This window comes from Rattus norvegicus, chromosome 5, assembly GCF_021556685.1.
Source record: "Rattus norvegicus strain SHRSP/BbbUtx chromosome 5, alternate assembly SHRSP_T2T, whole genome shotgun sequence".
Lineage (NCBI taxonomy): Eukaryota > Metazoa > Chordata > Mammalia > Rodentia > Muridae > Rattus > Rattus norvegicus.
Window position 1 is genome coordinate 62,165,654 of NC_141538.1, and position 24,568 is coordinate 62,190,221.

The following is a 24,568-nucleotide window of genomic DNA, read 5'->3' on the forward strand; positions in this document are numbered from 1 at the left end:
TGCCTTCCACTTGGACAGCTTAATGTAGTCTGTGTATCCCTCACCTCCCAGACCCAAGCAAGAAGAGGAGGCCTGGGAGACAGAGGAAGTACAACTTTATTTTCCAGATGCAACCCAAGGGACATCTTCACATTCAAATCCAACCCTTTACCCGCTTTAAGAATTGACTCAAAGAGGTGGGGTACCAATGGTAACATTGACATGGGGGTCACATGAGGGGATGATGGGGGATGTTGGGGGGAAAGCTCTTTGGTAGATGCTGCTGGAACTAGCTAGGGAGACAGTGTTCTCCCTTCACAGTGAGGTAGATGGAAGGGAATAATAAATCCCTTTGGTGTAAGAGGTGGCATGCTGACATCTCCCAGGACTGGATCCCAGAGTGGGCATCACATCCGGAAAGAATCAATGTAGGAGGGTGCCTTCCCCCCCCTATGCAATGATATTTGGACTCTTAGTTCTCTTAGCTGCTTTCAGGGTAAGGTGCTGGAAGGGGGCCCTGTAGAGGGTGGGGGTGGAGGATTGGTCGGACCCAAGGAAGCTGGCACAGGCTGGCGTCGGGCAAAGAGGATACCTGATGAAGGGTTGGAGAGGTGTGAAAGGCAAAAATAAACAGGAGACTGTGGGACCCCCACGAACCACTAATGACAAGTCCCTCCCTCTGGTCCGTGGGAAGCTCCTATGGCAATGTGGATAGCTTGAAGTGGGTGAACAATACTGACACTCACAGATCCATGACAAAGCAGACATCCTATGGCAACCATGATGCACTGACCATGCTGGGACCCCATGCCACGTAGACATTCTCTTTAACCCGTTTTAGTGTAACAGTACTCTAAACCCCCATGCAACCTCAGATAGCCCTGAACCTCATGCTCATAGAGAAAATCTAAAATCCCCATGCCACAGTAAATCCCAACTTCATGCCAATATAGACAGCCTATAAGTCCCATACCAGTGTAGACAACCCCATTGATCTCTAGCGCCATGTTGATACTGCTGATGCCACTGCCTGCCAGATTGAGGGGCCCATCCAACCGCTCTTCTGTCCAGAGGAAGGCAGGGAAGTCACATTTTTGGAAATTGGATTTCACACTTAGACTCCCTCCTTATTCCTGCACTTGAACCCCATACCATAATTACATGGCCGTCTATAAAGGGATCTGTCTGTACCACCCCCAACGTCCATTGGGTGAAGAGTCTACCTTCCCTCAGCACACTAGCCCAAAGCCCTTCACTAACAAGCCCTTCCTCACCCCTTAGGGGAGCCTTGCCACGGGGCAGGAAACTGGGGGTTGCTCCCAATCGAGGTGGATCCATGGGGCCCATCAGCACAGCCCTCTTCTCTGGAGGCTCTTCTGGTGCCAGCTTCTCCCGTGCAGCCTCCAAGGCCAAGCCCACAGGTATCGCCAGACGAGGGGGTGGGATTCCACTCTCCTCTGGAAAAAAAAAAAAACAACAAAAACTCAGGCCACTCTGGTTCAACCAGTCCGTGTTTGCATTTGATTCTCCCCTAGGCCTGGACCAATAGAGGTCGTGCAGGCTGATAAACAAGGTTTAGTCTCTCCTCCCATCCAAAGACTCTGGCCTAGAGACTGAAGATGTGGAGAAAAAAGGGCCAGCATATAGGTCTGGGCTGGTTTAGGTCAGAGAATGTGCAAGCTTTCTTTGTTGTGAAATAAGTCACAGAAGTTGCAAACTACATCCAAATGGGATCCCTGTGTGGACCGATTTGGAATAAATCTGTTGTGGATGAAGGGCCTTCCCCTGGACTTGAGCTTCCACAGGCTTTCTTGACTTCAAGGCTCTGGATTACTAATTTAGGGATCCCAAAACCCCTGAGCCCCATAAGATCTTGCTGCTCTCATATTGCAATGCCACCCACACCTGAGTCCTACATTTTTATGTTCTCTGCACAGATCTCAAGATCTGTGCCATACCCCAAACTCTGCCCGCTCCCCTCGCACCTTTCTTTACTGGGCTGGGGCTCAGTTGAGCACAAGCATGCGCTGGTAAGCCAGAAGCAGAACCCTGGGTGGAACCGGGGCAATTCGGGGTCGTGGTCGGGGCGGGGCCATGACTCGAGGCGGGACCAGGAGCGCCCCGAGGTGTGGGTCCTGCTAAGTTGAAGAGCGGGACCGTGGTGTAGGCCTGGCGACGTCCCTCACGCCGGTTGCTGTCTATGGCAGCCTGGAGCTCCCCTGGCGAACTGAGTGCCCGCGTCTCGCACTCGTATGGGTACAAATACTTCATGTACCTAGGGGCGGACGGATGGGTGGGCGGGAGGCTGGACCCAGCGGATCGTCCCACCCTCTCCCCTCCCTTCACTCCCGCGCCCCACCCAGTCCCTCTGGTCCTCTGCTGTCCTCACTGGGTACGTAGTGTGAAGGCGGCAGAGGTGATGGTGGTGGGCAAACTGAGGCCGCGTGTGACTTCCCGCCACACTTTTCGGTTGATGACTTCCACCAGGCCTCCCTTGGCTGTCACCAAGCGAAACAACGCATACAGATCCAGGACCTGTTTGGCCATGATGGGCACCCGGTTCACTGGCGTCCCTGGTGTGAAGTAGGTAGAAAGTCAAAGTCAGGACAGTAAGATTAGGCTTCTGAGGACATCTTAGGTATGTCCTTGGGTAAGGACAGTTCTCAGGAGAGGACTGGAAAGGAAGGGTAGGATCACAGGCTGAGAACCCCCCTCCCAACCCCCTTCCCCCCATAGCAGGAAGGACAGGAGACTAAGAAATCAGTTTGGTTTTCCTGTAAAGGGCCAGAAGGTAAATATTTAGACTTTGTGGGCTAAAGGGTACCTGTTACAAACACCCAGCTTGCAACTGTATCCGAGAACAGTCTTAGATGATATCTAAGAGGATGGGCACGGCTATTCTCCAATGAAACTTTATTCACAGGCACTGAGATTAGAATCTCACAGCCTGGAAATGTTATGCCTGTTTTAACTCTGTTTTCCAAATATGTAAAAAGGAAAAGCCACTCTAATCTACCAGACAGGCAGATTCTCCTGAAAGCTTTAGTTTGCTGGGCTGACTGCAGAATGACTTCTGTATGTGCTGAAGAGCTATACCTCCCCGAAGCGGCAACCCCCACAGGCTGCAGGAAGCCAGGGTACAGCAGGTGCAGAAGAATCAGATCCTGCCTGGGCCAGCCAAGTCCTCAGCCTAGCCACCCCCGCCAGCCAGTCCTGACAAAGGGCCCTGTCGGAGCTGAGCGATGGGCCCCAGTTAATTCCTTACCGATCCCAGCCCCTTCTACCGGCGCCTTTGGACCCGAACAATTAGCTGCGGCCTGATTAATGGGGGGAAATTATCGGCCCCGCGAGACCTCCTCCCCCTGCAGCTGAACAGAGGGAGGCAGAGCTCGGGGTGTGGGCTGTGCCGTCAGTCCACACCACCCCATTACCAAGAGATAGAAGGTCCCCAGGAAGGTGCAGAGAAGGAACAGTGGGGTTACCATGACTAGATCTCCTTGGGGTGCAAGAAAACCTGGGGTCCTCACCCAAGGCTCTTGGGAAGGAAGGGACCAGAAAACATTGCTGAGCGTTGTGTTGGGGACTGGGGAGACTTGGGCCAGAAGCTGTCCTGGGAGGGGGGCAGTGCAGCCAGTTAATTAGCAGCTTATCAGCCTGTGCTCTGAGTGAGTTAATTAGCTTTGTAGAGAGAGATAATGAGTCAGTGTTCAGACCCATGAATCTGGGGAGGAGCGGAAGTGATGGACTGCGGCCCACCCTCATCCCCCCTGGACCCCTTCTGTATGCTTTCAACACTGAGATCTTTCTGGAGAGAAATCCCTTCTCCGCTACCCAATTCACATGGCCTCGGCCCATCCTTTAGGAAAGCCCTCCTTCAGTCTAACTCTATTCCCTCCTGCTGCAGGACAGGTAGGGAGTGCCCTGGGTTGCAAAAGGCAATGGAGGGGAGCCACAGCTGGAAGAAGGGTGCACTGTACACAACCAAGGCATTCCTGGGACCCTCTTATCCCAAGCCAGTCCTGACCAGTCCTCCCTCCCACTCTCCTAATTGATCTCACACTCATTAACCTGCCTGTGGGTCCACCACTAATTAATCCCTGGTGGAGAAGGGGGGCAGGGTCAGAGGTTAAAGATGCTATTGAGGGCCCAAAAGACAGGTGCCACCAACCTCAGGTCTCTGTGGGAGGACCTCACCTGGGGACTACATCCTGAGGTCTTCCTCCCTCAAAACCTAGTCAGAAATGTCTAGGTATTTTCCCCACACCGCTTCGCTTACCCCTCTTCTGCATGAAGCTAAACAGGTCATCCAGAAATTCCTTCCTCTTGGGGTCCGCGTCGAGTTCATACAGCTGGGGAAGGACCAAGGTTACTCTCCAGCTCCACTGCCCCCCTTACCCCTGGCACCCCAATTTGGGTGGTACTGAAGAGTATTTGGTGGAAGGATGACTGGAGTCTGAATGTAAATTCTCTGGCACCCGGCCCACCCCCAGGAGCAGGTGAGGTGCCTTTATCTACTCCGTCTACCTATCTAGCTACTGATGCTGCTAGGCTGCTCAGACCCGATGTGGTAAATATAGGGAGAGAAGAAGCAAGAAGGGTCCGTCCACAGCTCAGCCTGCTCTTCAGAACAGAGTCTTGACTGTCCCCAGGATGGACACTCAGAGCCACAGGAGGGAACGCAGCCTGGGGCTGTGCTCCACTCTGAGTAGACTGATGAGTACGTATTCATTCCCCTTAATCTAAGGGCTTCATGCAATTCATTTCCTTGTGGGCCAGGACACAAACTAAAGTGAGTTCAGGCAGGCAGGATGCTGGGGAACCCCTTATAGAAGCCATCTTGTCTGACCTCCTTCCAGAGGTGGTTACAGGGCCTTCTATAGACGCTATCACACAGGCACCCACATGAACCTGAGATGTCAGGACACTAGGAATCTGTTGGTCACCCCTCCCCCGACATTGCCTTCCAGGTCTAAAACGAACAGTTCCAGAATAATGGAGTCACTGACCCAGAATAACGGAGTCTCGGCCTCAGCTTGCTACGAGTCACACATATAAGCAACACTCCATCGCTCAATAAGAACCTTGTAAAATTATCCCATGAGCATCAAAACCCTGGAGACCCAGCTACACACACCTGACCCAGAGTTCTAACTCTCACGTAGGTACCTACGATGATACCCAATGTCAATCAAGCCCGGGACAGTGCCCTGGAAACACAGTCACTAGAGCTGAATCTCCAGAGTGACAAGGCCCTGAGTGACATCCACGGTCTTACACCAATGCTATAGAACACTTCTAGAAAAGACGCCAAACCAACACCCTATGTATGAGTAGTACCATTGGAATGACACAGCTGGAAATCACAGCCCTGAGTAACACCATGGTGACAGCCTGGTCTACTGTCCCTGGTCTGGAAGGGTTTGGATTAAGGGCCATGAACATAAAGACCCAGTTTGCATGAGACGGTGTGGGGTGGGGTGGGCACTCAGTTACACTGCAGCTGAAGTAGTCAGCACAAGCTAGGAACTAACACTCGTGAAATTTAGACCAGGGGAAAACACTGGATGGTGGAGTGGTGTGGTGTCAGGAAAGAGGATGGGCCTACCAGCCTGCAAAACGAGCAGCGACCTCTTTCCATTCCTCTGCCAAAGGCAATAGCCAGACTGAGACACTCCCTTTGGTACCTGTGACTTGATGGGGTAGTGTTGCTATGGGCTCCTTGGATTCTGGATCCCTTTCTCTCGAAGACCCTTACACCCATTCTAACTCACCAATGGCCTCCTATGGTGACCAATGGTCAGTTCCTACGTTTTGAGGATCTCGGTTACCTCTCAATGAATCCCCATGTACTTTCTACATATCTGGATGTCTCTGCTGACTCATCACTATTCATCTTCCCGTCTTCCTCTCTCTCTCTCTAGGTCTCTGTTTTTACATCCTGCAGAGGGGGGTAGGGATGTGCAGACTATTTTTTGCCAGAGGAAGGAGGGACAACCTGGCAGTGGTGGGGAGAGGGTTCCTACCTGCTTGAACTGTTCCTCATAGGTCCACTCATGTGGCTGGATTCCAGGGGACTGGCCGGATGGTGAATTGGGACATCGGGCTCCCGGATGGCTCTGCTCAGCTGTCTCCTCTTCCACTAAGGGTGTCTCTCCCTCCTCATCTTCTTCAGCACCCTCCTCTTCTTCAGCCCCAACCATCCCTAAGGCCCCCTCAGGAGCCTGTAGGGTCCGGGCGCCAAGCAGAGGAGGCTGTGGAAGCGGTAGGCGTGGAGGGGCCAAGGGCCCCACCCCTTGGGCCAGCCGTGCTGCCTGCTGCCTCTGCAGGGCCTCCATTACAGCTTCCAGGCGCAGTCCCCCTGCTGGGGGGGCTCCTGGTACCAGGCGGGGGCCCGAGGAAAGGGCCGTCTGTGGGGAAGGGAATCATGGGTGCAGGGCCTTGCTGCACCCACACCCTACAACACAAGGGGAGATGCTCATGGATTCGGGGACATACATGGAGTTATAAGGAAGGATTAATAGATCAAGTAAACAGAGACGGAGAGAGGGAGCAAAAGAGACAGAGACTATACAGAGGGGGTTAGGAATGGCCAGGGACTGAGGATAGGGAGAGACCAAGCAAACTGGAAAGAGTAACAGAAACCAAGGAAGAGTGAAGAGTGGTGCAGGGAGATATCACACACACACACACACACACACACACACACACACACACACACACACACACACGTACACACATACACACAGAGACAACGGGCAGGGAGACATAGAGACAGAGACTGGAAGAGAGTCAGGAGCGGGGACATAGAGACTGAGAAGGACCAGAATGGAGAGGGAGGAAAAGAGGGAGGGAGGGAGAGGGAGGGAGAGGAAGGAAAGGAGGGAGGGAGGGAGGGAGGGAGGGAGGGAGAGAGAGAGAGATAAAAAATATCTAGAGAGAGAGAGAGAGAGAGAGAGAGAGAGAGAGAGAGAGAGAGAGAAATACCTATGAGAGAGAGGGACAGACAGACACCTGCAAAGAGACAGCAAGAAGATGGGTTGAGAGAGACACGGGAAGACCGACGCAGCAGGAGTGAGAAAAGACTAGAAAGAGACAGAAAATAGAGGGCACTGGTGTAAAAATGGGGTAAAAACATAAAAGGAAAGAATCAGGAATCCAGGTGGTACAGAGAAGAGGTCAGCAGTGTCTGGGTCTGAGACAGGGACAGGACCAGACGGGCATGAGGTGGCGGGTCACTTAGCCCGGAACCCGGGGTCTGGGCGCCCTGCATCTACACTCACCTGCCTGGCACCGCCCGAAGCCCCGGGTGTCTCCACCGCGGTCCGTCTGCCCTGCCGCCTTTGGGGCGGCTCCGGTCTCAGCTGGGTTCCCTGCGCAGGGTCCCCGCTGTGCGCTCTTGCCGCCCTGCGCTCTTCTGACCGCGGTGCGCTCACTGGCGGTCGCTTAGCTGCCTGCGGTCCCGGGGGCGGGACCCGAGCCCTGCTGGGCGGGCGCGGGCGGGAGGGCGCAGCGGAAGAGGCCGGGGTGGGCTGGGCCCCTCTTAACCCCCAACAGGTGTCTCCCACCTTCCTTACAGCCAAAGTCGAGGGTGGGGGCGCCGGAGAGCTATGGGAAAATCACGCGTGGGAGAAAGAGGAGACCACAGCTAGTAAACTCCAGCCCGGGGCCCCACCCAGTCTTACAAGTCGTGTCCCCCAAACCCACACTCAGAGCCCGACGTTCACACATAAACACACCTTGTCACAAGTTCGGACCCAATCTTACACATTCCGTTTACAGGTCACTCAAGGAAGGGTCAAGGGCCTGAACAAGCTGTGGTCACAATGGAATCGCTCTGCAGGATGCCGGGATGGATGTGAACATCTAAGCAGAACAGAGCTGTGCCTTCATGCCCTGCCCACGTGCTATCTCCAACTGCAAATACCTGTCAGTTTGTGCACAGATATGCACATGCCAGTGACCCCGTATCTATGCACTTAATCCCCAGAGGTCTCTGAGTCTCCTTCAAGCACGCACATCAGGATATACACACCATATGAGAAATACAGACACACACATCTCTCATCTCTCTTTTTTAAAACCTCGTCTGACATTTGTCTTCTTAAGGATTTCCAAGTGTGTGTGGAAGATTGAAGTGTAGCAACTCCTGGCTTCTCGGTGTCTCTTTTGTTCTGGTGATCAGCAGTTTGCTCATTCTCCATCCATGAGCCCTGACTTCCAAATCTCTATGTCTGGATTCCTTGAGCCAACTGGGCCTATCCTACACCACCCATCCCCTGATGTTGTTTCTGTTTTGTGGGTCCTGATTGGCAGGCCACAGTTTCTCTCCTCTGAGCAGCCTGACTATTCCTCTCAGGTACCCCTATACATTCCAAGCCTCTTTTTGTGGTCACAAGACCTACTTGCCAGGGGCATGGGGACCACCATAAACTAGGTGAGTAGCAGGTGTTTGTGGGGTTGACATGTGTGTGGTTACAGCAAACCCATTACACCGAGTGGGACACATACGCCTCAGGGCAAACATCCCCCTGCATGGCGGGTGTCTGGGCATGGCCTTTGTCTCCTCCCTCATCCTCCTCTGGTTCCTTAGCTCCTCCTAGTCTTAGCTTGCCCTGGTCTAGACCACATGTTCTGGTGCCACCCCCGACCCACTGACTATTTCTTCCACCCCACTCTGAAGTCCAGCGTCTGCTGCTGCTGGACCAAGCACCTGTTCTCTGTGGCTATCCCTGGCTGGGCTGGGGCTCACCATTTATTCCATCGTCTGCTCTCAAGCCTTCCTCTTCCGTATCAGATCTCATAGCCAGTCACAACTCCCTCAATCCTTGATGATCCATTCATCTTCAATACTGAGACTCCCTCATTCCATACTCCCAGGTGTCACCCTCCCTGCAGAGCTCCTCCCTCCATGCTAGGACCACAGAGCAGTCCGTTGGTAGAATTAGTGCACATACAGGGGCAGCCGGTCATGTCCTGGGATGTTGTGGATGCCTGGAGGGTAAAGGGTAGAGGCGCATGTACAGAACCCTGGGGTCTAGCTTGCTCCTCTCTCTCCTAGCTGCCACTGACTGTTTAGAGGAACCTGGAGAGAATGATGTAAGATTTCTCCTGGAAAGTTGGTATACTGACTTGGGAAACTCTAGTTCTAAGAGATTCAAAATGACTTTTTGTGAGTCTTGATCGGGGGTAGGGCATGGAGACGGAATCCTTCCTTACCTCCAAATACTGGGAATCAAGCAAAATGAGCCCACCTTTGGGATCTGGGCCAGAAAAGGTCCAACTAGGAAGTGGTGAAGGAGAGACTAAGGAGGACTGGAAGCTGGTCTTAAAGGAAGTCTGACCCTTACCCTCCACATTCAGGCTTCCTATACCTCAAAACAAAATGGCCATGACCTCCAGAAACCGACACACATTTATTGAGTGGTTTATGGCAGACACTGTAGGGTACAGGGCAGAACAAAACAGTGTCACTGCTACATGGTATTATCCCAGGAGAGGAAACACATGCTGTGTCAGATAGAGGTATGTGTTGTGGGAAAGAAATGTAGTTGGAGCTGGGCCTCGTGGCACAGACCTGCAATCCCAGCTACTTGAGAGGCTGAGGTAGGAGGAACACCAAGCTAAAGGCCTGTCTAGGCAACAGAGGGTTCAAGGCCAGCCTGAGCAACTTGTCAAGATCTGCTTCGAGATAAAAAGGTAAAAAGACGACTGGAGGTGTAGCTCAGTGGTAACATACTAAAGTTCTAGGTTAAATCCCAGGTATCAGGAGGGGAAAAAAACTAGTGCTTGCATTTGGAGACTAGGAAGGGAAGGTGTTATCCATGTGCCCTGCAGGAAATTAGCATTCTCCCCAGTTTAGAAATGAAACAAGTGATTATTTTCTCATACTTTTGTGGACAGGAGTTCAAGCATGGTTCAGCTGGCAGAGTGTTGTAACTGGTTGCCTAGGAAGTTACTTTGTTACTTTATTCTATGTGTACGGGTGTTTTGCCTGCCTGGCGGTCTATGTACCACATGCATACCTAATATCTAGGAGGCCAGAGGGGACATCAGATCCTCTGAAACTGGAGTCACGGACAGTTGTGAGCTTCCATGGGGTGCTGGAAACGGAACCTGGGTCCTTGGAAAGAGCAGCCAGAGCCCTTAACTTTCCAGTCCTCTCTCTGGCTGCTGTGTGAGGTTCTTATTAGTTATTTTCTCGGCTACTGTGACAAATACCTGACAAAAGCTACTCAAGGGAAGGGTTTGCTTAGCTTTCCCTGAAAAGGTGCAGTCCATTATGGCAGGGAAGTGGTAGGGGCGAGGAGTGTGAGGCAGCCACTCACACTGTATCCTCAGTGAAGAACGGAGATGAGGAGTCAGAGAGATGGCTGAGCTGTTAGGAACACTGGCTATTCTTGCAGAGACTCTGTGGTGGATTCCCAGCATCCATATAGCAGCTAGAGGAACTAAGAATCACCATGGAAACATACCTCTGAGTGTACTAATGAGGGTTTAACCCATCATCAGAACATACAAGACCAACCCCGAATGTGGGCACCATTCCACCACCCCGGGACTGCAAACCAAGTGAAAAGGGAGAAATAAGCTGAATCCACATTCGTATCTGCTGCTGTTTCTTTTTAGATTCTAAATTTATTTTTACTTTATGTGTGTATGTATGTATGCTGTGATAATTTGAATATGCTTGACCCAAGGGGCGTGGCACTACTAGGAGGTGTGGCCTTATTGGAAGAAGTGTGACCTTGTTAGAGGATGCATGTCACTGTGGAGGCGGGGCTTTGAAGTCTGATATATATATATATATGTATATATATATACATACACATACATATACATACATATAAATGTGTGTATATATGTATATATGTGTATATATATGTATATATACATACACATACATATACATACATACATATATACACATATACATATGTATATGCTCAAGTCTGGACAGTATGAGTCAGAGCCTCCTCAGGACAGTCCCCTTCTGCTGCTTTCAGACTGAGATGCAGAGCTCCTGGCACCTCCAGCACCAAGTCTGCCTGCACACTGCCATGCTAATCATTAACTAAACCTCCGAAACCGTAACCCAGCCCCAGTTAAATGTATTCTTTGTAAGAGTTGCCTAGGTAATGGTGCCTTTTCACCACAAGAAAACCCCACATAGGGGTTGGGGATTTGGCTCAGTGGCAGAGCGCTTGCCTAGGAAGCGCAAGGCCCTGGGTTCGGTCCCCAGCTCCAAAAAAAAGAACCAAAAAAAAAAAAAAACCCCACATAAATGTACTGGATTCACACCTGGTACCCTCAGAGTCCAGGAGAGGGCATCAGGTCTCTTTGGAGCTGGAATAAACTACCTGGCGTGGGTGCTGAGGATACCTCGTGTCCTCTTCAAGAGCAGAAACACTCTTAATCATGAAGCCAGCTCTCCAGCCCCTAGGCTTTAGCTCTTGAAGGAGGAAGTGTCAAAAATTATTCTCAGAGGGAGAGAAACTGGGGAGATAGCATTAGAAGAGAGCTCGTTGCAGAAGCATGAGGACCCAAATTCGGTCCCCAGAACCCAAATTAAAAACAAAACAAAAACAGGAGTGCTGTTGGCACATTCCTGCAATCCCAACCTGATGGGCAGGGGGTGGGGAGTGGGGGGCAGACAGGAGGATCTCTGGGACTTTCTGGCCAATAAGTCTGGCTGAATTTGTGAGCTCCGGGTTCATTGGGAGGCCTTGCCTCAAAAAATAGAGACTGAAAAGCCACCCAAAGTAGATCTTTGTCTAAACACGCACACGCACACGCACACACACGCGCACACACACGCACACGCACACACACACATGCACACACACACACGCGGCGCGCAGATGTACACCCACACCTCCACCCATACTTATGAACATATACCCCTCTCCCACCGTGGAGATGGAGCTGGAGGTGCAACTCATGGTATAGAACTTGCCTAGTATACTCGAGTTCAACCTTCAGCACAGTATACAGGCACATGCACAGAAGTATTTGGAATCCACCACATGTTGCCATGTGCTAAAGGAAAGCCTCTCTAGGAGAAATGGAGGGAAGGATAGTCATGTGGCCATCTAAGAAAGAGCTTTGACATTATACTCACCAGTGCAGAGATCCTGAGGTGGAAGGGTGTTTGGTGGCCCTAGAGGCCATAGGGTGAGGATGAGCAGTTAGATGTTTGGTCACAGGTCACTTGGGCCTTGGAGTAGACCCGTGGAAATCCAGTGAAAACATTTAAAAATGAATGTCTGCGTCTAGGTTTTGCGGGCACCTCCACTAAAGAGGCAGGCGTGATCAACGGGTGACGGTGCCCTAAGCCAGACTGGTAACGATGGCGGTGGCAAAAGATGCTTAGAATCTACACAGTCGTATTGTTTCAAGACAGGGTCTTTCTACACCTCCCACCACAGCTCGGAACTCACTGTGTAGGCCACGCAAGACCTGGACCCACAATTCGGCTGGACTTCTGCATGACTCATGTGCCACCGTGCCCAGCGAAGTCTGGATACATTTTCAGGATAAAACTGAGGACTTGTGGATGGAGGATTGAATGTGAGACCGTTAGGTGTATAAGAATTTCAAAGTGTAGCCCAAGACACTAAAGACTGCGTGGTGATGGGGTCACGTAGCTTGGGAAATCAATCAGTTTGCTTTGGACATTTTAAGCTTGTTTAACCTATTAAGGATATTGAGGAGTATCCAAAGCTAAATCCTGGGGAAGAGAATTAGGTTACCTCACACATAGGAGTCAGGATACGTAGACGTAGCTCAGAGAACTTCCCGGAAGAAATGTAGGAACCAGAAGGGTCAAGGACACCAGGAGAACAGGGCCCACAGAGTCAACTAAGCGGGTTCATAGGGGCTCACAGAGATGGAAGTGACAATCACAGGACCCATACGGGTCTGTGTTAGGTCCTCTGCATATAAATCATGGCTGTGCAGCTTGATGTTCTTGTGCAACTCTTAACAGTGGGAGTTCAGGCTGGAGAGATGGCTCAGTGGTTAGGAGCACTGACTGCTCTTCCAGAGGTCCTGAGTTCAAATCCCAGCAACCACATGGTGGCTCAGAACCATCTGTAATGAGGTCTGATGCCCTCTTCTGGTGTGTCTGAAGACAGCTACAGTGTACTCATATATAAGTAAGAGAAAGAAAAAAGAAGGCTTGAAGCCCAAATTTGTTTTAGGAGATATCTGTATCAAAACAAAGTTGAGGGCCGCGGGACTAGATCAGATGTAGAACGTGTGCTTAGAGCGTACAAGTCGTCAGATTTGAGCCCCAGTACCAACAACGAAAGTTAAAAAACTATGACCACTGGCTTTAACAGCAGAGATGGGGGCAGGGAGGACAGTCCTTTATAAGACGGGCGATGGGACATTTGGGCATCCCTGATATACGTTGTCCCTAGACTAGAGGCAGAGCTGGGTACCATGAAGAGGTTGTCTATGAAGATCAAGAGGCTTCAGCTAGGGCTTGTCACAGCCAACTTGGTGAGGGCTTCAGATGGCCAATTAGCCCAGGTTTCAAATTGTTGATTCTCTTTGCTGTTTTTGACAATCTAGTCCAGGCTGGTCTATACTGACTATACTCACCTGGCTAGCATGGCACTGGCACAGATCCTTTCGCCTCTGACTCACAAATGCTGAGATCGTAGGCATGAGCCACTACACCTGGAGACCTTTAATGTCACTGTCAAATAAGGCCATGCATGTAGCCTTTTGGATCTGTGTTCTCTAGAATGTTTAACTATAGAACGGTGTTTCCTCCAATGTTAGTTTAACAACTCCAGGAAATAGGAGTGGTCTGGATCTCATTCAACCTAAGTAGGACCAGGATGAAGGTGGTGTGAGCTTGGGGACTAGCGGGGGCGGGGGGGAGCCGTGAGCAGGGTCCTCAGGAATGAGTGTACTTTTGGCTTTATCTGCCTTGTGCATCAGGCCTGGTCCTGCCCCTGGCAGGGGCTCCCCAGTAGTGCTGGGTCAAAGGCAAACCAGAGCAGAGGAACTCTTACTCCAGGTGGCAGTGTATGCCACACCCTGTGAGCCCATAAGAAAAGCTTGCTGAGAATGTGTTTCAGCTCAAATGTGGGAGCACAGCGCCACCCCATGGCCACGTGCAGTTAAATTCTCAGGACCACCCCTGGACTGAAATGGCCAAGTAGACACACAGGTCTCAATTTCTCCTATTCAAAAACATCTCTATAGATGCAGTCTGGCCTGCCAGGAGACTTAGAGGCCTTCTAGGGTTGTGGTTAGTTTACAGCGCTTGCCCAGAATGCACACTCTGACCTTAATTCTCAGCTCTAGGAAGTGGAGGCAGGAGGATTAGAAGTTCAAGGTGGATTTCAGTGGCACATAGTAAATTCTAGGTCAACCTTATATTGGGGGAAAAAAAAATCTGAGTGTGGTGGTGCCCGCCCTAGTCTCAATACTCAGAAGGCGGGCAGATCTGCGTCCAGCCAAGGTTTTAACACCGTCACCCCTAAAAGGCAGACTCCAAAGAAATTCCTAACCGCACTCCCTTCCATCTGAAGCTAGTCTAACAAACCGGATCGTACAGGCCTTCGGTGCCCCAGGAAGCAGCAGCTTTCCCGGATGTTTAGACACACAAGGAAATGGAACTGTTTGATCTGTTTTTATTAACAGAGAGAGACAGGAAGACAGAGAATGCAACAGAAATGTCTGGAGACCGACAAGGTGTGCACACATACACTAAAGGCTTCTTTTGGAATGGGGTGGCTTCTCGGAGCCAGGCTCACTTCCCCAGGTCCTCTCTTTGGGAACTGGCCCCAGGCATCAGCCAGCTTTCCCATTGTAACCCTGAGGGTCTCCATGGTGGAGAACCTCCCTTCCCTTCAGCTTCCTCTACATTCCTCTGCTTTCCCAGCTGGTCGCTGGGGGCATGGAGGACAAGCCACAGGGACACTTGCATAGCAGGGGACTGGAATGGAGATAAGGCATATGGTGAGGAAAGGGATGGAGGGAAGGGCATCACAGCTGCAGGCGAACGGGACCTCCGAAGGGCAGCTCCTCTTTTCCTTCACCAGAGATCACTACTGGAATGCGGCATCAGAGCGAGGCAGACTGTGTCATCTACCCCAATCCTCTATCTCAGAGCCCCGAATGCCAGCAGGAGGCTCTGGAAAAGCCTGAGTCAGGTGAGTCAAGCTCGTGGTATGTGTTCAAACATGACTGGGCGCCCCCCTGGAGTATACGTCGGGGACCCTCTCTGGATGGAGGTGAGTGCATGATCTTACAGTACATACAAGTCTTAGCATCTCTGCGTCTCATTGCTCCCCAAGAGCTGTGTCTGGATGTATGTGTATGTATGTCCTTCCTCACACAGCAGGAACTTAATTATCTGCATGGTATATGCTGCTGTCAGTGAACATGAGTCCCAGCGAGTAGAGAAATGGATGTGGTCCTGCCCGCTCCTGTCCACTCGCAGGTCTTCCTTCAGCCTGTCTGGTCAGGGGTCTTGGCCAAAGAGGTAGGTGGTGAGCTCAAGCCGGAGGCCCCGGGCATAGGCGCGAAGGGTATAGAAGAGGGTGAGGAAGTCCTGGGTGCTGAAAATAGTGTCACTAAGTGCAAATGCCAGGGTAGACGGAATAACACCCCGGCCATACTCCACCATCCACGTGTTTGGTCCCCACTCCACAGCTGTTGCCTCTCCAGGTCCATGGACAACCGTCTCTCCTGGGGGGACAGACAGGGTAAGAAGGATCAGGAGGAGCCCAGCTCTGCCCTGGCCTTCCATAGTGCCATTGCCTAGCCTATGGGCTATCTAGGTAGAGGTGGGGAATGAGAAGACAGTTTCAAGAACAGAAAAGCTCTACCCCACTAACCTAGTTGTTTGATCAAAGGGGAAAGAAAGACCAAATGCCTAAATATTTTATGGCATTACCTGGCCCATGAAAGGCTACCCAATCCAGCTACAGGCTAATGTATAGAATTCATGGCATCTGCATTTCCAAGCCTCAAGTGGAAATTTGATGTGGTTACAAGGCTTCCTAGGCTTTTTGAGAAACACGCCTGTTAAATCACAAAACTTGATGCTTAATCTTACACCAGCAAGTCCAAACTGTTTTTCTTTTAGATGGATCCAGAGGTCCATTAAAAACAACATCAGGAGCTTGCTAGCTAGATGGCTCAGTTCTTAAGAGCCCTGTCTCCTACTCCAGAGGACCTAGGTTCATTTCCCAGCACCCACATGATGGTTCCCAACAGTCTTAGGTATCAGATGCCTCCTTCTGACCTTAAAGGCACCAGGCACCGAAGTGGTGGGCGTGTGTAAGTGTGTAGGCAAAACACCCAGACGAATAAAAAACAAATAAAAAACCGGAAACGACAACAAAAATACAAAACCCCTCACTAGTTTAAAACACGATGGTAAACAAATGTCTATCTTAACTTTTGGATATGACGGTCTCCCAAACAATTGCTGGAATAATGGCTGGGTTAAACAGGCTGATAGAAAGCAGCTCTCTATGACCGGAAAATGCCCTGTTCCGTTTCCCTAACGAAACAACCTGTGGCTTACCAGGGAGAGAAGGAAGGAAATCACTGGTAGGCCTTCTAAACATGCCATAGCCAGGTCTTATGTCCTTCTCTAGCTAGAGGGCGCCCCCTTGGACAGAACTTCCACACTCACCTGGGTAATAGACCTCACTTTTTGTGGTGCCCTCTCTCCACTGGTGGAAAGTGCCAGAGATGATGGTATCTGAAATCTCAGCCCAGTATCGTCCTGATTGACAGGAAAATAGACACGGACCATCAGGGAATCCTTGTCATCACACGGCCCAGCCAAACCTCGGAATGGAGGGCACCAGCCCTCGAACAGTCCCAGCCTCCCAATCCGGCCCACCGCCAACACTGACCCGAATGGCCATGGGAGCCCAGGGCGGTGCCGAAGAGCAGCACGTACTCAGACAGCGAGGCGTGCAAAAGACACATGGCGCCCATCCAGCCGCCCGCGTTCACAAACACCCACTGCAGCTCCTCATCCGGCAGCACGTGGCCTGGGTGCAGCCTCCGCAGCTCCACGATCAGCCGAGAGAAGGCCAGCTCATGGTCCAGCCCTGATGCAAAAAGGAGAGGCGTAGGTAAGACCAGCCCGCTGTCCGAGTCTGGCAAGGAAGGCGCCCTCAGAAAGCGCAGCTCCGCTCGGTTCTACTCGGTGTCGGCCCACTCCGCTCCCCGCCCTCACCGGCTCACCTGCGTACTGTCGAGCAAGCTGAGCTATCTCTTCTCTCTGGAAGACGAAGCTCTGAGTACCCAGCCACAGCCAGACCGCCTGGATCAGCACCGCCACAATAGTCAGAAACAGGGTGATCCATGCCCACCGCCGGCCCACAGCCCACGGCATCCCAGCGGGCAGCCTGGTACCACCAACGTAAGACCGAACTAGGGCCACAGGCTGTGGATTCACAGCCGCTGCCTATGGTCGCCCCCCGTCACCGTGGTACGGCTCGCCCGGGCCAATCGGAACGTCTGGGTCACCTAGCACCGCCCTCTGGATTGAACCATTTTTCTAGAGGGGCGGGCATAAGGTTTGGTGGCGCGGTCCATAGGAGGGGGTGAGAGGCGGGGCTTCGCCTCTTGGCAGCCACCCTGAAGTGTTCAGTCCTGATGTCCTTAAGTAGGGAGACTCAATGGCCTGGCCCACCCGGGCTGGCGAGCCCGGAAGTAGAGCTTTCTAGGTCTCGTGATTGCTAGCACAGAAGCGCGTTGAAGATAGTGCCACTGGGAACCTTAGGGAAGGCCTTTCAGAAGCGGTGATATCTGAAGTGTCCATGAGAGAGGAGAGCAGATGGGAACCATTCCGAGATTCACAGAGCAGAGGCGGGAGAGATAGCATACATGCATGCATACATACATACATACATACATGCATACATGCATACATACACATGTATATATATGTGTGTGTACATATATATATACACACACATATATATAATATTTTAGATGTCTCACTATGTAGCTGACCTATAGACTAGGATGGCCATAAATTCACTGAGATACTTCTGCTTCTCCAATACTGGGATCAAAGGCATGGACCACCATGCTTGCTTAACATAGTGCTTTCTCTGATCCTACGGTTCATTCTATATTCTGAAACACAAAAATGAAAGACTTTGAAAATCAATAGATTTATCCACTGGGGAGCTATGGGATTAGATTTTGCCCCAGAATGGCTCTTGGCTACATAGAGGAGGGGAGTAAAATTGGACTAAGATTTAAGGAAGAGAGCCCATATGTGTCAGCATGTAAGAGTATGTATGGATAGCTTTATCTGTAACATAGAATAAAATTTTAAAAAGTATCTGCTTTATAGTCCATACCATAGTCCATATAGCTCACTATGATTAACATAAAATGAATTAGGATTTTAAAGTAAGTAGTGCCTGGCACATGGTCAGGATTCTGTATGTTAGTTAGGAAAAGACAACGTAAGACTGAGTGGTGGTACATGCGTGTAACTCTCGACGGTGGAAGTGAAGGCACAAGGATCGGTAGTAGTTCAAGGTCACCTTAGCTGCAGTCAGCATGGGTCACTGGAGACCATGTTTAAAGCAACGACAAGAAAAGCAGCCAAACCCATAAAGGAACTAGGAAAAAACTAGCCTTGAGCCCAGAAATGATGGAACAAAAGACCAATACAGTCAAATGTAAGCCAGGGATTCACCAAACTTGGGGGAGTGGTCATTAGGGTTTTCAGTAGGCGTTTTTTATGAGGCAGCAACACTTCCTTTTCTCTTGAGCGATCAAAGTACGTTCTACAGTCCCCTCTGCAGATAGGGCCATGTACCAGGTGATTTTATTCTGGACAATAAAATGGAAACAGAAATGCTGTATGACATTTTCAGGTCTGGTTTCTAGAAATATGTGAAATCTTGGGGCTGGAGAGATGCCCCCGTGTTCAAGGGCACTGGCTGCTCTCCCGCTCTTCTGGAGGACCCTGGTTTGATTCCTAGCATGCATATGATGGCTCACGACTGTTTGTAGCTTCTAAATTCCAGTGGGTTTGACTCTTTCTAGCCTCTGTGGGAACTGTACACACATGGTATACTGGCATACATTGCAGGCAAAACACCAACACACACATTTTTTTTAAAAGAAATTCTGTCCCCTCTCTTTTCACCTTTGCCAGTTACAGACAACTCATTGTTGTTTGACAAAATGTTTCCTGAGGAGACACAACACACATTAAATAGGGAACCCATGACAATCTAAAGTACGGATATCACCAAAATCCAATCAGTGAGTTTTTTTTTTTTTTTTTTTTTTTTTTTTTGGAGTGGGGGACCGAACCCAGGGCCTTGCGCTTGCTAGGCAAGCGCTCTACCACTGAGCTAAATCCTCAACCCCCAATCAGTGAGTTTTATTGGGGTTACTTGCTGGACTGTGAGTGAGGGGTTTCTTACAGGAATAGAAATCAGAGTCAAAGACAACTGCATCACCAAAGTCCAGTCCAGCATGGATGACTGCTTACAAAAGGTGGAAACTGGGAACACATTGCACAGCCTTAAGGTAGCTGTACAGATTGTAGAGTTTCCTATCCAAGAGACTCTAGTCTAAACCTCTTCCAAGCAGCGTGGCTAGTCTCTGTTTCGTCCACACAGATAGTCTGGTTTCAAGAGACTTGTTTTGCAGCTTGGCTTCACTTTGTCTGAAAAGGACTCTCAGCATTTATTGTTTACTATGGCAAGGAGGGACCTAGTAAATTTGGTCAATTTCAGGGATTTTCTGAAGCTGTGTGAATTGTTAACCTTCCTGCTCAAGGAGCTTCTTGCAGGATGGGGATATTTCTTTCTTCCTTCCTTTCTTTCTTTCTTTCTCTCTTTTTTTAAGATTTATTTATTTATCATATACAAGTACACTGTAGCTGTCTCCAAATACACCAGAAGAGGGCATCAGATCCCATTACAGATGGTTGTGAGCCACCATGTGGTTGCTGGGAATTGAACTCAGGACCTCTGGTAGAGCAGTCCGTGCCCTTAACCTCTGAGCCATCTCTCCAGCCCTGGATGTTTCAATCCTAGGAGGATAATGTGATAGCTCTTCTTGGTCATCAACTTGACTACATCTGAAACTAATTAAAACCCAAATGACTAGGCACACCTATGAGGGATTATTTTTTTCTTAATTAAATTATTTGATGTGAGAAGACCTACTTTTAATCCAGATCTATGAGGTAGTTTGCATTGTTAATTTGGATTACACCTTATGCTGGCAGCCTATATAAGGGTCATAGAAGTAGGAAGCTTGCCTTTCCTCTTGATGGCAAGTTCATTCCTTCACTGCTATTAGAGCCTGCTTCTTTGGGATTCCAACATATATTGAAGACAAGTTGATATATTCAGCGTCATGGACTGAATTCTTGAACCTTCCATTGGTAGGCAGCCATTGTTGGACTAGCTGGACCACAGCCTGTAAGCCATTCTAGTTAAGTCCTTGCTCTTTTGCCTTTCATTTGCCCACGTTGCAATATATTGTAAGGGAGAGAGCAAAGGCTAGGGAGATGGACTCTTGTGTCTTTGTTTGTTTTGAGTAAACTGGTGGAGGATGAAAGGTTGAGGAAACATGTTTTGAAACAGTCGCTGGCTTCTCTGTCATCCCTAAGTTGACAATTTTCTAAGATCACTGAGACACCTCTAATTCATTTCCCTTTCGTATTCCGTCATAAATAAAGTTTCTCATAAATAAATAATCCCATCCTCTCAGCCTCAACCACTTGCTGTGTAATACACAGTAACATGGCTCCAGTCTGTATGAGTTAGGAGGGTCTGTAATCTTAGTTGCTGTAACAACTATGCAAACAATGCAAACAATGCAAACAATGCCCAGCGGTCAGGGGGCCTTTCTGTAGCAGGCTTCTGCCCCTCGTTCCATGCAGAGACATTTTCTGAGACTTCCAGCTCTACAACTTCCCTCTCTGATCTTTCAGTCATCTCCTCAAACACAGTCCACTTAAAAAAAAAATCCTGTGGCTTTGAGTGACTCCAGGAGGGAACTAAGGAGATGGGAATGATAGTCTTCTTCTCCATAAGTCACAGCAGATGTCCTATATCTGGGATCTGGGAAGGAGAGCACCAGGTTGACCCTCTCTAGACCATTCTTCTCTTCTCCCGACAAAGGGATCTGGGAAGACACAGAGAAAGAAGAGATATCAGGAGTCGGCACGATGTAGGAGGGACATTGAGGCAGGGTGTTCCTGCAGAAATACAGTACCACAGTCTAGTCACTGAAAGGAATGCCTGCCCTGCTTTCCTGCCCTCATTCTCTGCTGTACTTTGAGCAGCCACTGGATTGCTAAAACTCGTAGTTCAGTTCCTGCTCTCTGCCCTCACCTAATGGCCTCTTCAGATTTCAGTCTGAGAATTCCAGGGCAGAGATCAATGGCCAATGACCCAATTTCTGTAGCTCAGCTGCCAGTGTGCCTGGCTCTGCTTAGCCTGCAAAGGTAGAATAGTGTTACCTACCTACGACACCAGTAGTTGGGACATGGAAGCAGGGAGAGAGAGGTCTAAACTTGTCCTTTCACATAGAGAGTTCAAGGCCAGTCGGGGAGATGTATGACCCTGTCTCAGAAAGAAAGAAAACAACAATACCAATAAAAGCTCCCTCCAAAATGAAAAACCCAACAACAACAACAACAACAACAACAACAACAACAACAACAACACCCCCACACACAAACTTCTTAAGAAATATCTCTGGGGGTCCTGGAAAGATGGCTTAGTGGTTAAGAGCATTTATTTATTTTTCTTGCAGAGGATCTGGGTTCAATTCTCACAACCATCAGTAACTCCAGTTCAAGGATGCACATACATAGATGCTAGAAACACACACACACACACACACACACACACACACACACACACACACAAGAAAATAAATAAATCATAAAAAGAGAAAATACACACGATGCCTTCCAGACAGAGGCTGAGGCTGAGGCTACTTTACCGTCTCAGGATCTCCACGTTTCCTTTCTTTCTTTCTTTCCTTCCTTCTTTCTTTCTTTCTTTCTTTCTTTCTTTCTTTCTTTCTTTCTTTCCTTCCTCCCTCCCTCCCTCCCTCCCTTCCTTCCTTCCTTCCTTCCTCCATTTATTTCCCCTTTTGTTTGAGACAGGGTCTTTTCTAAGAAGTTTTACTTGCCTAGTGTTGTGCTAAATGTTTAATATTAACTGGGGGTTTCTTTCCCCTTGGATCATTTAGTTCCCACATATGTTGCCTGTGCCCTGGACTACTCACTCACTGACCCTACCTGCTCTTGGGGGCTGGAAGTGAGGTGGGGCTTGAGGTGAGGTGGCACAGAGTTAATGACACAGACTCCGGGAGCAGGTGAGAAACACTGCTGCAAGCTCCTTTAATACTTTCCACCCATGCCCCATTGGTCCCAAGAAAGCATCCCTTCTAAACAGCAGTTCCTGACTGGATGATATCGTCTGCATCAGCAATCCTTGGTCTCTCAGGTAGTCCTCAATTAGGTCCTCCTGCAGGAGATGCCTTTGCGGCTGGACAACCCCTGCATTTACATAGAGGCAGCCCTGTGTTCCTGCTACATATCCACCCTTTTGCTTTTAGATTTTGACAGCCTAGTGGGAGCCAGGGTGCCATTGCCTTGACATTATTGACTGTACCTCAGAGGATCCCAGTATACTGGACTGTGCCTGTCTTAGGCTGTCCAGTCTTCCATGATCTTACCTGTCGTTGACTATCAGCCCTCAAAGAGCTATCACTCCGGAGGCACGTCACAGAAGTGGGAGATGAGGAACAGCCTATATGGTGGTCTCACAGATCTCTGCCATCCAGGCTTTGGTCACTTCCTTATGGGAACTGCAATTGGGATTTTCAAGAGCCATCAGCACCTGAAGAGTCACTTTATTTACAGAGCACTGCCTGGAGATATGCTGTGCAAGACACTTAAACAAAATAATTTTTAGTATAATTCTTCCCACCATAGCATAAGTGGCTATCCATGAGGGGTCAAACAGCCTCTTAAAATTGTCCCACACAGGGTTGGGGATTTAGCTCAGTGGTAGAGCGCTTACCTAGCAAGCGCAAGGCTCTGGGTTCGGTCCCCAGCTCCGAAAAAAAAAAGAAAAAAAATTGTCCCACACTTTTCGTAAGAATCCAGCATCTAGGGAGAGCACAGATACCCTGGTCGCATTGAGGTTGCCTTTGTTCTCCCTTAACAGCACAGGATAGTTAAGGAATTTGTCTGACCAGGTCCCTTTAAGATATTGAGCCAACTGTTGTCAGACATCAGTGGCATTATGTACCTGGTAAGGGGTTACACAGATTGAGTGAAACCTGAGGTAGCATGCCAATAGAGACATGTCCCTAACAAGGGCCAACTCTTCAGCCAGTAAGTCAGTCTGTTGTTGTAAAATGTAGATGGCTTGATAAAGGTGTGGATTTAACACCTCCTGCACCTGTAACACCTCAGCTGACTTAGAGACTGCAGCATTGACAGCTTCCACTGTAGTGGCTCTCTGGGTCAAGGCAACAGCAGCTGCTGTTGCCCGGGCAATATCTGCAACGATGGCCACACCGATGGCAGCCATAATATCAAAATCCCTTTCCCCAGTGTAGGGGTTGTAAGTGAGTCTGGGCCATCAGAGTGACATCGTGAAAGTGAGTGGTATTTAACACAGGCATCCAAATGGCGTCTGGTTCCCTCATCAAGATAGCCATTGTTGAATGCCCCATCCAGGAATACCAGTAGTCAGGAGACACTTTTCATTAAAGTAGTTAATCTGTCTCTGACAATGGAGATAATGGTGACCAGAAAGACATAGACTGGGGTGACTTTCCAGCCAACCTTGCTGCCAATGGTCACATACACAGGGATTGCCCCAGTCTGCATTTTCCCCAACTGGTTTAGGTGGAAATATGTCTCATTAAAGAGATGGCCACTGAGGGGCTGGAGAGATGGCTCAGTGGTTAAGAGCACTGACTGCTCTTCCAGAGGACCTGAGTTCAATTCCCATCAACCACATGGTGGCTCACAGTGATCTGTAATGGAATCCGATGCCCTCTTCTGGTGTGTCTGAAGACAGCTACAGTGTACTCATACACATAAAACAATCGAACAAACAAACAAACAAACAAACAAAAAGACAGTCACCTCTTAGGAGAGTAAGGGGGCATAAATCAAGACAAATAGAGGGACCACATAAATCCCAATTGCTCATAATGTGGTCATATCAGAATCTAATGGGGTCCCTGTTAACACAGGGAGTAATATTGGAAGCATCGTGTGAGGTGAACCTCCACGGGTCAAGTGTGAGATTAGATGACCATATCAGGTAGTACCCAGGAATTTTACACCTAGTGCAGGCTGGTAGTGCTCCCAAGGGATAGGAAGTCCCACAAAAGTGTGCATTTGAGGGACCCTTGGACAGCTCGAGGCAGGGGTGGATGTGATATGCTTGGGAGATCCTTTGGGGATTTGTAATCAGTAAGGGGAACGTGAAGTTTCATGACTAATATGGTGCCACATGGTAATGAAAGTCCCCTGTGGTCATACTGTGTAGCTGGATACAAGGGTGATGGAGGAGACATTGGT

General features: G+C 49.6%; 2 protein-coding genes across 3 annotated transcripts; both read right to left on the reverse strand.

Annotated features, from left to right (window-relative positions):
- Positions 1–77: 77 nt before the first annotated feature.
- Positions 78–7,426, reverse strand: Arid3c (AT-rich interaction domain 3C). 2 transcript variants are annotated; one of them, NM_001173981.2, is given in 8 exon segments: positions 78–571; positions 953–1,042; positions 1,254–1,436; positions 1,965–2,254; positions 2,369–2,552; positions 4,256–4,328; positions 6,003–6,386; positions 7,260–7,395. In NM_001173981.2, coding segments are annotated over 7 exon segments (1,233 nt in total). In that variant the 5' UTR covers positions 6,315–6,386; positions 7,260–7,395; the 3' UTR covers positions 78–470.
- Positions 7,427–14,611: 7,185 nt separating this feature from the next.
- Sigmar1 (sigma non-opioid intracellular receptor 1) lies at positions 14,612–17,390 on the reverse strand. The gene is made up of 4 exons (NM_030996.2): positions 17,206–17,390; positions 16,869–17,069; positions 16,643–16,735; positions 14,612–15,687 (listed from the first exon to the last, which is right to left on the reverse strand). The coding sequence occupies exons 1-4, from the start codon at positions 17,354–17,356 to the stop codon at positions 15,461–15,463; spliced, it is 672 nt and encodes a 223-aa protein (NP_112258.2). The 5' UTR covers positions 17,357–17,390; the 3' UTR covers positions 14,612–15,460.
- Positions 17,391–24,568: the final 7,178 nt, after the last annotated feature.

What these genes read in the sequence shown, in the direction of transcription:
- Arid3c (XM_087550828.1), bottom strand. Translation starts at nt 6,314, where the DNA reads ATGGAGGCCCTGCAGAGGCAGCAGGCAGCACGGCTGGCCCAAGGGGTG. An exon ending in ATGAGGAACAGTTCAAGCAG is followed by an intron (nt 4,329 to 6,002) that starts GTAGGAACCCTC and finishes GTCCTTCCCCAG; the next exon opens with CTGTATGAACTCGACGCGGA. An exon ending in GCCTTCACACTACGTACCCA is followed by an intron (nt 2,255 to 2,368) that starts GTGAGGACAGCA and finishes GTCCGCCCCTAG; the next exon opens with GTACATGAAGTATTTGTACC.
- Sigmar1 (NM_030996.2), bottom strand. Translation starts at nt 17,356, where the DNA reads ATGCCGTGGGCTGTGGGCCGGCGGTGGGCATGGATCACCCTGTTTCTG. An exon ending in GCTTGCTCGACAGTACGCAG is followed by an intron (nt 17,070 to 17,205) that starts GTGAGCCGGTGA and finishes TTTTTGCATCAG; the next exon opens with GGCTGGACCATGAGCTGGCC. An exon ending in GGGCTCCCATGGCCATTCGG is followed by an intron (nt 16,736 to 16,868) that starts GTCAGTGTTGGC and finishes CCTGTCAATCAG; the next exon opens with GACGATACTGGGCTGAGATT.